Below are 15,885 nucleotides of genomic sequence, written 5' to 3' on the forward strand. Positions count from 1 at the left end.
AGATTCAAGGTTGTAACAAAATGACTATTTTAGTTTTACCTTAGATTATTCTTGCTTCCTTAAAAATTCCATGAAATATCTACCTATGTTGAAACCAAATTATAATTTTTTTACGTTCTTTAATTTTCATAATACTTATATCTAATTCTTAACCATATAGCCTATAATATAATTGACTAACAAGAATAAAACAAATTAATTATTATGTATTGTTTATTATTTTAAACATATTAAAACTTAAATAATATAAGTCACTCAAATAAAATTATTTTCAAATAAAACAGGTTAGCCTTCATTTTTTTGCAGCCACCTTTTATATTGACATATTATGTATAGTGTGTATATTGTACCATTGTTTTATGGCACCTTATTCCTGAGACCCAGATTATCGTCACATTCACAAATCGACATTAATTTTAATTCACTGTGGTAGGAAAGTAGTACATACAACGCATACAAATACAGCACTGCAACAAAAACAGTAAAACATGTAAAAATGTAATGAATAAAATTGAGTTGCTGAGCCTTCTATTTCAGATTGGGATTCATACTCTTATGAATTGCGATTATAAATTACACAATGACCAACTTTGCCTTGAGTGGAGATCCACTACTATCCATTCAATAATCATACATTTATTTAGTAAATAAATGTTATAATAAGGCTATACTATATACTACATAAGTCATAAGTTGTATAGTTTTAGTTTTATGTTGTATTATTATTTATTTAATTATACAAACTAAATCTAACTAAACTACTAAACTCATGAACTCCTTCATATGAACATGTTCAGTAGGGGTCCATTATCTTTTTAAATAATAATAAAAAAATATATAATTTTTTAGGTACCTAATATAAAATATAAATTATAGTTAACCATATAAACAGTATAAATAAATGAGGTACTGATTTCGAATTTGGAGAGCACACCCAAATACCCCTCCCCCTTCCCCACACGCACACAACACTAAAATAATGAATGAGGATTAACTTAATCATAATTATTACAGAGTTGCAAACCTTTCGGTGGTGCCCTAACATTTGTATATTATGGTTTCCTCTTCCATCAACGTGGAATTCATCCTTTCTCGTTAATACCTATCAACTTTCATTCAAATGTTAAAATGTATTTTTATTGTGTACATCAAAGAATATTATTTAATTAAATATTAAGAGGCTACAATTTTTAATAAAGTACCTATAGGTATAATGTACACCGTGCCAGTGGTATACATTATATTATAATTAATAGGTAACAACATTACCGTCGTCTTAAAAGGTCCCTCGAACATGGGCTATATTATAATATTATATAAACTCTAAAATCCGTTTGAAAATTGAGTACTCGTAGATATTAATTATTACTATACCCATTATTATCAGTCTACAAACGAGTTAATTGATTATTTCCTAAATATGTTAAGGAATATTTACATGTTATTCTGTAATTTTTGTTAACATTTATGATTGCTTATACAATTCAAAATATATATTTTTATCTGACAAAATTATTTAAATATATTGTAATTATTATAATATTATAATTTATCATAATTTTGTTAAATTATTGTTTTTTTTCATCGACACAGAACTTTATATCGTTTTTTTTTTTGCTATATGACAGAACTCGTCATCTTTCAGATCACTAGGTAGCGTTTCTATAAGGGAGGAAAATCGTTAATTAAAAAATTTTAAATACACTCTCTCCTACTAAAAATATTATTTAATTACATATAATAGCCCACAACGCTTTTCTATTTTCTCATTTAACCAAGTATAACTTCCACGGGAAGACAGACAATTGCAGTAGGTCATATTTTAATCTGCATGTTTATCATCAATTTATGACCATTATACGATAATGATTGCCATCATTGCTACAGCCTACAGTATGATGATGGCAACTTTACATATTACAAAAAAAAAAAAATAGTAAAAGCTTACGCAAATAACCTGACATAGATAACCAGTCTATGGTGTGACTATCAGCTTTGTCGTCGCCATTGTCTTTTTCTTCTTCATCATCATCTTCTTCTTCATCTTCACCTTCCTGGTCACCTTCATCTTCTTCATCATCTGCTTTCTTTTTTTTCCCTTTCTTTTTGTGATGCTGTACTGCGGTTTGACGATACATCGTCATGTTTTTTCGATATTCCATGGCGCGCGTTCTCAAATAGCTTGGTGGGCTTTCGGTTGTAGTCCGCTGATTGCGTTCGTCCCTAGATCCGTTGTTAACATCGATCGTTGTACTCCTTTGATTTGACACAACGGTATTAGCAACAAGAGTAACAACAACGGAATTCGTCATTTCGTACTTTCTCGTCGGGTGAACAAGCTTAATAGTTATTTCGGGGGAGTTATTATTTGACCATAGTCTTCTTCCGTATTTACTTTTTAGTTCTTCTTCAGTTGTTTCTTCATCACCATCTTCATCTTCATCTTCATCACTTGTATCCTTCTAAATAATTTTAAAATTCGTTAAGATTATTGTGAAATAATTATTTAGATTACGTAAATAACTCAAAAAAATTTACATAATGAATAATGAGAAGAACAACATATTTTTCTGAAACTAGGTACAAATACTAATGCTAATATTAATTAATTCTAATACCTATTACAATTTATAAGTATAAGTAGTATTATATTATTTATATTAATAAAAGTAGCAATATGTAGTAGGTATGTTTCGTTGTTGTCACAAAATACTGATTAATAAAGGAATTATTCTTTGCAACTTTTATATTAATAAATAATAGATATATAGATAAAGTAGGTATTTCTATATTATTTTTACTAAGCATATCTAATTTATTCTATAATTCTTTTTATTTAAAATGCAAACTTTAACATCCTAATAATAATCCTAATAGCTACATGCTACATACCTACTGGCTACTTACAATTTCTAAAAACTAAAATTATAAAAACATTGATAATTACAAAGTATATATTGTGTTTATACATTTTAAAAATTCTATAATATAAATAAAATATATTATGTAGTTATTGATACATTACATCTGTGTCATTTGAACTTCCTACGGCGATGAGCCACATTGATGGTGCACATCTCTTTTTGTCTGCTACACAGTAGTGGCTGTATAATATTTTACCAGTTAATAATATTGTTACAATTTTTGAAATGTATAATAACTTACGTGTTGTGTTTTAGTAATCTGAAGTATAATGATAAAACTAGCCACATAACAATGAAGATGACCCAAAGAACAATTGTAAAAGTTATCAAATTTCTTGATCTCTATGATAGCACAGATTTTAATTAAAAACTAAAAATAATGTCATATACTAATAGGATTTTGTGTTAAATCTACCAACCTTTTAAATATTATTAAAATAATATAATTTAGTTTTGTGACTATACTAAAAATAATCTTATAATGTAATCAAGTGAATACACTATAATGAATAAATAGTTAACACATTATTGTTATTCAGTCTGTAATTTAAAAAAATAATCAAAACTTTAATTTAATTATTATTGTTTTGCGTTGTTACCTACTAAATATAATAATCCCAAATTATTATTCGAGATAAAAAAAGAAAGGAAAGTAGGTAACTACCGTTCTATATTCTTTTGTAGGTATATTAGCCATTAGGTATCGAGTAGGATTATGGGTGTGCTAAATTCGTGACTTCCCATGTCGCCGAATCCCAATTTGCCGAATCCCAATTCGCCGACACCCCAGTTCGCCGACTATTTATTTAAATGTTCCTAATTTGCCGACTTATTAAAAAATAAAAGTATATATAAATTTGTCATGTATAAATGGTTATTAATACAATGTCAGTAGATATATTATATAAAAATAAAAGTAGGTTATGCTATATTATTATACATAGAGCTAAGGCATATATTCTTCGAACAGAATTTTTACTTCATCATTGTGTATAATAATCGTGCACTAATCCAAATGTTTGTACTTGACGCCATATAGACTTCTCAAAATGAAAATGGCATCCTTTTATTTCTGTGTAATATCTAAATAAATCTTTTTTGGCAACGATCATTCCTATTTCAAAATCAATTTGAAATGTTTTTAGTTTAAAAGCCAAATCATTTCTCAAGGCAGCTTCTTTAATTATATTGAACATTCTCTTATAAGTATTATTGCTTTTATTCGGTAAAAGAGCATAAATCTAAATATAAATAAATATATGAATATAATATATTATAATGTATAAAAATATGAATATAAAATAGATATATATTTATATAATATGTTAATATATATATTAATTTTTGAAATAATTCCATACCATAACCATTGGCACTACAACACCCATTACAAAACAGTGTAATGTGTATATTTGCATAAATAATTGGGGGGGCGGATTTAAATGTACCATCCACTGTCGGCGAATCGTAAAAATTAAAACTTTATTAATAATTTGTCGGTGAACCAAGACATCGGCAAACTAAACTGTCGGCAAAAATGGAATATTTTAGAAATATTTTAAAACTGGTATATTTGTCGGCAAACTGAGTTGTCGGCGAATTGGGATTCGACAAAGTGAGTATGAACCGTTAAATTTGCATTTAATGATGTATCATTAGATAATAGGTACGGAAATCGATTCTAATTGGATATTGTCATTTGTCTGTCAGCTTATATCACTAAATATATTTCATGATATGTTTTTTGATTTAAGAATTAAATTAATTAATTTTATTATTAATTGTATTATAGGTAGCCAAAAAGTTAATATAATTTTTTGCAAAAATATTGATTTTGTTGTATTATTAGTATTTAGTTATTATAATGATACATATTAATATTTATACCGTAATAAATTATTTATTCATTTTATTAGATTAAGCACCAAATGACTTTTGGAACGATATAAACAAAGTATAATGAAAATGAACTATTATTGTTTTTAATTTCTGGATTAATACACAAATAAACTTTACTGTAAGTACCTACTGTTCTAAATTTACTAGTTACTAAATTCTAACTTTAATTACCTACTTGTGACTGAAAATTGTCGATTTCAGCTTTTTTACCCCACTCATATTTTTTTTATTGACATTTATGAAAAAAAAAACTTAAAATGTATCAATATATTATACATTTCAATAGTTGTATTAGTTTATTGAAAACACTTCTTTTCCAATGAATAACATCTTATACTTGTACTAAATAATTGTAATACATTTACATAAATGCGAAGTCCAAATACGTAAAACAAGTAGACAATAACTAGTTGTATTCTATATCTAAACCAAAATTAAAATTTTTCGAATTCAATTTTAACTATATAATCTTCTACTAGAGTTCATCTTTAATTAAAAATTAAAAGGGCAGTTACATTATTGTGATCGTCGAATACAATAATACTCCTTATTAAAATTTTTAGGAATAGACGAATAATGAAAAAATTATACGAAAAAAATAATTTTATTATTTTGAACAATTTATATCTAAATAATGTTGACATATTTTATAGGTATTTATAAAAAATTAACTATCGAAACATTTTTAAACAGTGACTTAAAATAATATACTTAGGTAGTTCACACTTATAAGAAATAATTGGAAAAATTGCTGTTCATTCATTATAGCAAGGTTGACCTGCTTATATTTTTTTGTTATGAGTTTATTTAATAATTTTAAACAGCACCTACAATTGTATAAAAAAAAAAAATAATAAAATGAAAAAAAATATAATATAATGAAGAATTCATTTATATTCTATTATGAATTTTTTTTTTGTAAACCTAGTTATTACCCATATATTTAATACCTTATACTAATGATACAATAATATTTTAACTTACCGAAGAAGCTCCTATAATCGCTACGCTCCAAGTAATTAGTAAAAAAACTATAGTTCCAAGAACAACGAATTGCTCTAAACGAAGCAAAAACAAATTTACAATTAGTGATATATATAAAAATGATAATAATGACGATAATACGCACAGAGGCGTATTTTAGGGAGGTGTCCTCCGTGTATAGACACCCACATATAACAAAATATAGCCCTATATGTATTAGTATTTTACTTGTGGCTATTAAAGTATTTATATTCAAACTGAAAAAGCGAAATTAATTGCATTAAATCCGACGACATGTTTCGATTGTTTCGAGATATACTCGTATTTTTAAGCTAAGTTTACAGTTTATCTGGATTATTGAATTATTCAAATTTTATCAGGTTTTTTAAGTAAATTTTGGAAACCCTCCAAAATCACCCAAAATACGCCACTGGATATGTGAATAATACGAATATCTACTAACTTGATAGTTCAGATACATTCATCCCAATTACCGCTAATGACAATATCTAGAATATTTTATTTATTTTAAGTTATTAATCAATTTAATTTTGATATAAAAAATAATAAAAAATCATGATTTATTTGTATTGTGTAATTAACTTAAATAAACTTAATTATTATAGAATTTTGATTAATCATTATTCAATGACTTCGATGTACGAGTATATACATTAGGGCTACGATAAAAAATATTTAACTCAAAATCATGAAAGACTAAATTTATCTATCTGTATTGAAATTTCGTCGCTAAAATAGTGAAATGTTGTTAGTCGAAGAGCTAAAATTAATCTTTTTAAATTTTAAACACAAGATTGTATTAAGTATATATATATTCTATCTCGTTAGAAAACAGTTTTCGTCGAGCGGCAGTCGGTCACTCAGACAACAATCATTTGTCACCCATAACCTAGTAAATGTACGACTGTACCCACTATACCCAGTCTACCCTGTCGTATAGTAAAACCACTAAAACCTTGTCATTGAGAAAAGTTCGAAAACCGAAATTCTTTCTTAACGTGAATATAAAGTAAAGAAATTTATATTTATAAATTTAAAGAGCCTATAGATTCAAAAAATACCCAGCCATTTTCAATAAAAATTAATATAGACTTCCTGAAACCCCTATATGTTGTTAGAAGTAAGCTCACTTATGAATTTAGTTTTGGCTCGCAAAAATGGGATATGTTTTTGTTTATTAAATGGCAGTTGCCATTAGTTAAAGAATATATTTAATTAGTATAAATATTCTATACTCTAGGCATGTTGAAATTTTAGTTGCCTATAAGAGGAATACAAAATTGTTATTCCTATTATTATAGTGATCTATTTTAATTTACACACTTATAATATGTTGTGTAGTTATAAAGAATTGATAACAATTAACAATATTGAACACAAATAATAAAAATCTGTTCTGATTGAGTCACCTTTTTTCTTTCGAAGATCATGACTTTTTTGCAGGCACAATCCATTGAGGATTTATTAATTTATGCATTAAAAAAAAGGATTAACAAAAATGTTGTACATAATCGAAGTACTAAGATAAACATAAAATAATAAATATATTTATTGTTAACTGATTTTGCATATTATTATCACATTACTATGCAACTACGTAAATGCTGCAAAAGAAAGGACAATGTCTACCAGGTCAGCTTTAGTAACTTTTATAATTTATATATTATTAAAAATAAAGCAAAAAAATAAAAATAAAAGTGCAAGACAAAAATCTTATTTAAAAAAACATTTTAGGCCAAAACAAGGTTTTGAATGAAACATCGGTCTAGAAACACACGATATAATTAAAATACAGTAGAACCTCGATTATCCGTGACTCGATTATCCGTGTTCACGATTAACCGTGCTCACTCTTCCGAAAATTTAAAAATAAGTATGGACTGTAGATGTATTATGTATAACATTATTGTATATATTTCTAATTATAATTAAATAAAAATTTTCAAAATTTCATTATTATAAAATTGTACCAATGTATTTCTAATTATAATTTAAAAAAAATTACATTATTATAAAAAGTCTCGATTAACCGCGGTTTTCACTTATGCGTGTGACCCCCTCCCCGCCATTACCCCGGATAATCGAGGTTCCACTGTAATATATAAATAATTATTATTCAATACATACATAAAATCGGCTAAATTAAATAGGTGATAGATGATAGAATGTCATGTAGTATTTTATAAAATAGTTTATATCTGTTTAGATATAAAATATAAATTGATATGAATATTATACACCTACGTGGCTACGTGCACCAATTATGGAATTGTACAATAGTACTCGTATTTATTAAAACTAAAACATACCTTTTTGGCTAGAAAATGTAAAATGGAACACATTTAAATAATAATAATAATCATAGTACCTAGGTAGGTAGTTGTTATTATTATTAACATTAAAAAGTTACTAATCGCTTACCGTAAACACTACTGTAAAAACTGCAATTCCAAATTCTACGGTTAAAGACTGAATAAACAAAAAATTATAATTAAAAAATTTCATTTTGATTTCCTGTTAAAAAAATAAAATATTTTACAAATTACAATCGTTATGAAATGTCATGATGTATATATTTATATTACAGTGTATTTGTTATTTATTACTAGGCATTGACTTGGACTGTTGAAATACACAAAAATAATAAACACTCTTTGACATTGATTTTAATTACAAATAACTAAAATTACTAAGTCTTATAACATATTAATTTTTAAATTACAATTTAATGTGATGATAGTGGAGTTATGGTAAATTGATGAATTGTGTAAATGCAATTTTGTAAACTTAAACTTGAGTGAACCTCGTTGCCCAGATCATATTTAAATTATTAAATTTCGATTTTATTTTTTTTAAGAAAAGGTTACTGTAATTTAACAAAGCATAGTTTATTTATTTATTTATTTCTGCTTTCGTCTATTTATATACATGTACATGTTAGATCGTCAGGAAATCTTTATTTCTTATTAATAGAGAACATTAGGGCCTATAATCTTCGACTCTATCATTTTTCTAATTTATTAATTTTTCCGATTAGTTTCTAAACAGTGTCGTTGATAGCGTATCGACTTGTTTCAAACCTACAACTATAGTTCAAAAGTTTCTGGTAGAGTATTTCTCAATTCCACTTATTTATTTATATATTTCCATCCATACTTTAATGGGATTAATTAATTTTTTGGAAACTCAAACTTGTATAGGATATTGTAAAGACTGTCGCTAATGTAATCGTGCTTTATTGCTAAAATAAAGGAATGTATGCCAAACATTTTGTCCACATGTTTGGTTTTCTTCTCAGTTATTTTCTTTTGTTTTGCATTTTGATGGCTTGTAAATTACACACATTTATTGGATTATTAGTTACATTGTGCCATTATTTCACCATTCTCACCCATTATTATATTTCCGCGTTTATTCTCCTATGATACATTTCGCTAGCTGTTTCCATTGTAGTGTTTTGCTTCTGAACGTCTGTGAAATTGATGGTTTATATTATTCCAGTTTACTTGCTATCGTATTTACTTATTTTTTTTTGTACTTCCTTGAACTCTGAATAAATCGATATCGAATGTAATTATATTATCGCTAGAATGTCTTTCCTTACATATCTATCTTACATTTAAATTGTTACCTCCGCGACAGCATACTACATTCTAATTGCTTGCTATAAATGTTGATTGTATATTATAACCCAATCTAACCTATTTGGTTCTTCGGTAATTTCCAAATTTTTTTTTGTATTACAATTTTTTTTTTAGAATATTGAATTATATATTACATAGGTAATCAATGGCGAGCAGACAGGGCAGGCGATAAAAGCGCTTAAGAAAAAGGAAATTTATTTAATTTATAACATCAGTATATTATGTTATGTTATCGGCATGTTGCAATAAAGATTTTTTTTATTTTAGTTATAGTATACTTCATTATCTGTTTTATATTATAATATTTATGAAACAATTTTAAAAATGTTGTTAGGTATGTTAGTCAAGGCAGATAAGTAATCAATTTTCTTTGAAATTTACTGTTGCTGTTAAGACGTTTTGGACGTAATTCAAATCCGGACTCTAGCTATGTACGCTACAATAACAGTCGTTAAGTAACAAGAACGAATGACAATAACAATAATTCGCATTTCGCAATAGAAAAATATTAGCGCATAAGGATGATACAATAAATACACAAACAGCTGAAGATGATTGGGTTTGGTGGTACTGATAATCATAAAATAATAATAATAATAACACTGGTGTTGCTGGTGCATTGCGGCCGTGAGCCACCACACCGTATTTGGTAATGGCAGTGCACTCTGTGCGGAGTGTGGTCGGTCGCTAGATGCTGATCGGCGACCGTCTATTACCGACAGATTGCGGTGTTGAAATTCGAAATCAGCACTTGCTGCTCTACCATGTCATCACGGGGAACGATGTACTGTGTATATATAAAACCGAATCGACGGCTGTATGATGTGAGGACGCCCGTGGTAGTCGACGTCAGCTCAGCCGTACGGCAGACCTGTTCCGACAGTGTATATACATGTGCAAATTTAATGAATCATTAAGAAAACACAATCCATTAACGTGGAGAGAGTTCTTCTTCATAAAAACACCATTGCTCCATTGTGCGTCGGCTGATAACCGGCGACACAGGAGTAGTTCAGACGTCTTTCGACTAATCACAATTACAAATCGGCCTTACTAAAAATTTTTGTTCCAATTTTCGTGGCATTTTTTTTTCCACTTTTTCCAATCACCGCGATGGGTATTACCGTGTAGGTAATAGTTATAAATTTATAATCGACGGTATAGTGTGGTTTGATACTCACCATTTGACTTTCAATCGTCCTGTATACGTAATATACTATTGGTGGCTGCCATATTATGTATCTCTACAAACGTAATGCGTGCATGTGCAATGGTACTTCTACCGAAATCATCGACTATGTCTGTGTATTACATTATTACTAACGCGAGCAATAATGCGAGTACATTTTTTTATAGCATGTTCACGTGATCAAATAAAGGTCTAATTAAGATATCAACACTGATCACACACATATATTATAGGCAGTACTGATAGTAAGTACATCGTAGTATCCTACATGGTGATCGCTTTTCAGGTGCACAAATATTGAAATATGTGTAATACACTAATACCCATATAAAGTAGGTATATTTCTACAAATATATTAGGTATAGATAATATATTATTAGGTATCCGTGTTAATTAATTTTTTATGTATTGTTGTCACGCATTATTATTGTAGTTAACTATACAGACATACAGTGAAAATCGGTTATAACAAATAAAGTGATTTTTATATACATATAATATTTATGTCATTATATAAAAATAAATATATGTTACATTTTTCTCATATTAACTTTTAAAAATAGAAATGGCAAAAAAGTTATAAAAATTAAAACAAAATTTAAAAAATACAATTATCCAAATGATAAATTTATTTTTTAATTATTTATAATCCGGTAATTTTAAATACAATTATATATCATACTATATTGCAAAAAATCAATTTTATATTTTCCTATGAGTGTATTTTAAAGTTACAATTATTTTACATTCAAATTCAACAAACCATCTGGTAGATTTTTACTATTTTTTATTGGTTATCATAATAAATGTTTCTTATCATCTATTATATGATTATATTTCATATCTTTTTGCATTTATACATTTGTATCAATTTAATTCATGTTTCAACTGTAAGATTCTTTCAAATATTTTCTATTAAGAATGTAGTTGGTCTCTTAGTTTTTGTTTGATTGTTTTAATTTCTGAATTATTCAATGGTTACCAAACACTAGTTGTCATAAAAAGATTTTCGTTCACCTTATGGTGTGTAGTAGTGACATTTTATCCTCCAACCATTTTATAAATTTAACTGACTAAATATTTTCAGATGGCAGTACATAGATCACTCGATACATGCTGAGACATGAATTCACATTTCTACCACTTCGGAAAGTATCAATATCCTACGTGTAAAATGGACTAGAAGATACTGATAATATTAATTGTTTTATGCAATGTACGTGTAATGGTTATCGAATGTAATTGATAGTTAATTAAGAGTAGTGTAACAATTGATATTTGTTACAAATCTGAATAAAGGATAACACCTTTAGCTTGTAATTTTCATTCATAAAACTAGCCTTAGCTATAAAATTCTTTTGATATTAGTTCCTACATTTATTGTATTAATAGGTTTAAATTTAACCATAACCCAAAGTGATTTAATTTAAATTGTCAAGTTTCGATAAATGTTTACCGTGATTTTATTCAATTATAATTTGATATTATTATGTTCAAATCAGAATTATTTTTGAAGAATAGTAATGTCATACTATATTGAACAAAACCTCTTTTTAAGTTGGTTGACGAAGATGGGAACATATTTTCTACTAGAAAAACTTTTTGCGTTCAATGTTTAAACAAAAAAACACAATGATACTAAAGAAGACTGTTATCACAACAGTGATAAATACATTTTGACATTTCTCGAGCATAACGAGCATTCAAATGTAGATAAACAAGGAAGTATTCGACATTCGTAGATATTACATTTAGATAGTACCTACTACCTACCATGATGGTAGAATAGATTTAAATTTTTCCATCCATTTAATATTCATTTCACACTTTTCACAGTGCTCAATGCTCATTGCTCATAATTTGTTAATTACTCTTACATACTTTTAATTAATTATTTTTGGTCCCTTAATTTTTATGTCAAACACTCAATGTTATGAAACACCTCATTTTTATTTTTTTTAATGTTTTGTTATTTAATATTTTGAATATTTTTTGATTTTAATTAAATATTTTAAGTGGGCATTACTTAGAAACAAATGTTACTGCATAAAAAACGCCTTACATACTATTTCCTGTCAAGTTTTTCATTCATTCTAGGATACATATTAACGTTGTTTGTTTTGAAAACATTTCTCCAAATGTATTTTAGAATTAAGTTGCTTTTACTTGTCTTATCTGCGGTAAAAAATGTTTATCGTAAAGATGCTATATGTGAAACACGAGCTCAAACAAAAGGAGACTTTAAAATACTTTTTTTTGTATCAAAAGACAAATCTTTAAATGTTGAAAAGCTAGTTCATGAAGACTTATTGAAAAGAATGAGTATAACCTTCTCACTCATAAAATAATAGCATCATTTTCTGGTGTATATATCATATAAACTTTGATTATCTGTTAAAATGTGATGACGATTCTTTTGACAATGTGTTATTAATTGTCAATGAGGTAGAACATAAGCCTAAAAAAAGGTTCTACTGGGGATATTTTGATGGTAATGCAAACATTAAAAATAAGAGGTTAATTTAAACAAACTGATTGAATAGCATGTGATAGATATTTACTGTATGCTTTGGGAGGAGGCTATGTTTTATCCAAAGATCTTATCATCTAAATTTTGAAGAATTGAGATTACCTAAGGTAAGTTGATCATAGTAGCATAATATAAAGTAATAAGAGAAAATATTGATATAAAGTTTAACAAATTCATTATGTAATAGCTTACCAATTATAACGGTTTTATTAAAATTATAGATTAACTATTCTAATTCTTGTTGTCTTTTTTATTTTTCAGTTTCTTTGCTAGTGAAGATGTTTTGGTTGGCGCTTTGGTAAGTCCATTAAATATTACTAGAAAACATGACCGGCGATTTGACACACAATGGTATAGTCGCTTATGTCAAAATGATTATTTAGTAACACATAAACGTAGTCCTGAAATGATGAGACTGCACTGGTCAAACATTATTCAGACTGGAAAACTATGTGATAGAGTTAAAAAATATGGCTTCCTACAAATATAACTGGTCAGTGATGCCATCTAAATGTTGTTAGAAATTTGTATTTAATTCCATAAATACATTTTTCAACATAAAAAGACTGGTGTAATTATTAATATAATACATTTGAACATTGTAGTTTGTTTTCAGTTTTGAATAAAAAAAAAAATATATATATATTAACAACACCAATTTTATATAGAAATTCAATTTTATTCTTATTATGCTTTCAATTCATGACAATATTACAAATTACAATCGTTTGTTCTTATGCCGTAAGAAAATTAACATAACATTATACATTATATGTATGTATAAATAAAATAAAAAAACGTATCATTTTTAATATGTGTTATTTTTTCTTCCTGTCTGTTATACATTTAAGACAGAACCATTTTCCTTTAGGCTTGGTAGTTAATTTGACACATGCAAAGTGGAACCATTCAATAGGACACTAAAATAATAAAAGTACACAGTTAATAAAATATGATAAAAAAAAATGAAACAATATTTACAATAAAAATTAAGATTGTTATTATTTTTTCAATGGTTTAAGTATTTAATAAATTGTTATATAAAATAAAAACAATAAATACATAAATAATTAATAAATTAAAATTAAAATTTTTACATCTGGATTATCACAGCCAATCATTTCACCATAAGAAACTTGGTTGCATAAACAATACGTTGGTTCATTTGGATCAACAGGCATATCTAATACTTCAGTCGAGTGTGCAACTCCGGCACCAGTAAGGGAACTAGTTTCTACTGTAACGCTGGTTACACTATTTGTAGGGTTTGTTGGATTAGTGACAACATTAATTAAAGGTGTTTTACTAGGTGCTGCACTTGTTGCTTTTGTAACTCCTGAAAAATGTTGGTAATTATTATACAAAGAAATCAACTTAAATATGACTAAAATTTGTTGTACACAAACCTTTTTTCAGTTGTTTCATTTTAGATGTTTTTTTTGGAGCTGTTTCTTCTTCACTCGATGCACTCTTATTTTTAATTTCTTTGTCTTTAATCTTTTTACATTCTCCTGGAAGCAATACACATAAAGAAATGACCAAATACATTATTGGAATTATAATATGATATAATGCAGAACACCTACGTTTTTGTGAATTTTCTTCTATATTTCTTGTAGCACTAATGGCTCTGTCTTGAATTTCAGCTCCAAAGCGTGCTAAATCTGAATCAAATTCTCTAATATGTTTATCTACCTGTAAGATACAATGGAATAGAACATTTTTACGGTAATGTTAATAATTCAAAATCAATATACCATTTCATAAGTTTGTATAGCCAATTGAACTTTATCATCACTGTATTCTTTTGCTTTGTCAAACTGACGTTGTATGCTGGTCATCATTTCGCGTTTTTTATCTGCTGTGTATCCCTTGGAATTTGACATATAATCGTCTGTCAGTTTGTCAACGTTGCGCATCAATTCTTGAACTCTGGAGTCAAGATCTCGCATCAGAGTGAAGTTTCGTTGTAACTCAACAGGAAGATTCTCTAAATCTAAAATATAACTCTGATAGTACATCGTTTAAATGCAAAATCGAACAAAAACTTACTGTTCAGATAGTGTTCCAAGTTAAGAGCAGAAGTCATTTTTATTATTTTATGATTCGGCTGAGAATTATTGAAGAAAAAATAAGTATAAGTATACTTATACTTGTACACTTGTATACAAAAACAAACGGGAATTTTATATGTTTGATCAACTTTTACAGAAAGTGCCTTATAAAATATAAATTTCTTCTGTTTATATTTTTGATAATATTTTTAGTGAATAAGACGTGAATCACACCATTTTGATATAACAATGATATGTAACAGCCCGATGATCGTATAAACAATAAACATACAAATAAATATGTCAAGTTTGGCAACACTGTACGAATACAACATTTCAAACATTTCTAATTTTCAAATAAGCCAATTATTAGTCGAGTCAAACGACATTTATATTTTATTTATTTAGACGGTTTATACTTTATACCCAAATACCCAATTAAATAAAATTATATATATATATATATATATGTTACGGTAAATGATGTTAAATGAAAATTAACATTATTCACAGGTTATTAACGTTATTTACCAAATACACAAGTGATTATCGTTATAAACCGGATAATCACGTTAATGATTAATTACACAGGTATTTGTTGTTATAGATCATCAGATATGCAAATGAATCTCAAGTAGGT

The 15,885-nt window shown here is 27.1% G+C and overlaps 1 protein-coding gene and 1 pseudogene across 1 annotated transcript; one reads left to right on the forward strand and one right to left on the reverse strand.

The window, feature by feature from the left end:
- Positions 1–11,885: 11,885 nt before the first annotated feature.
- On the forward strand, positions 11,886–13,712 carry LOC132927752 (beta-1,3-galactosyltransferase 6-like; annotated as a pseudogene).
- Positions 13,713–13,883: 171 nt separating this feature from the next.
- LOC132927753 (inhibitor of growth protein 4-like) lies at positions 13,884–15,449 on the reverse strand. The gene is made up of 6 exons (XM_060992341.1): positions 15,244–15,449; positions 14,949–15,187; positions 14,778–14,886; positions 14,598–14,702; positions 14,289–14,527; positions 13,884–14,111 (listed from the first exon to the last, which is right to left on the reverse strand). The coding sequence occupies exons 1-6, from the start codon at positions 15,278–15,280 to the stop codon at positions 14,010–14,012; spliced, it is 831 nt and encodes a 276-aa protein (XP_060848324.1). The 5' UTR covers positions 15,281–15,449; the 3' UTR covers positions 13,884–14,009.
- Positions 15,450–15,885: the final 436 nt, after the last annotated feature.

This window comes from Rhopalosiphum padi, chromosome 3, assembly GCF_020882245.1.
Source record: "Rhopalosiphum padi isolate XX-2018 chromosome 3, ASM2088224v1, whole genome shotgun sequence".
In the NCBI taxonomy this organism is placed as follows: domain Eukaryota; kingdom Metazoa; phylum Arthropoda; class Insecta; order Hemiptera; family Aphididae; genus Rhopalosiphum; species Rhopalosiphum padi.

Excerpts from the sequence above, each read along its gene's own strand:
- LOC132927753 (XM_060992341.1), bottom strand. The coding sequence starts at position 15,280 with ATGACTTCTGCTCTTAACTTGGAACACTATCTGAACA. Across the intron at positions 14,528-14,597 it reads AATGAAACAACTGAAAAAAG|GAGTTACAAAAGCAACAAGT; the intron begins GTTTGTGTACAA and ends AACATTTTTCAG. Across the intron at positions 14,112-14,288 it reads TTGGCTGTGATAATCCAGAT|TGTCCTATTGAATGGTTCCA; the intron begins GTAAAAATTTTA and ends TTATTATTTTAG.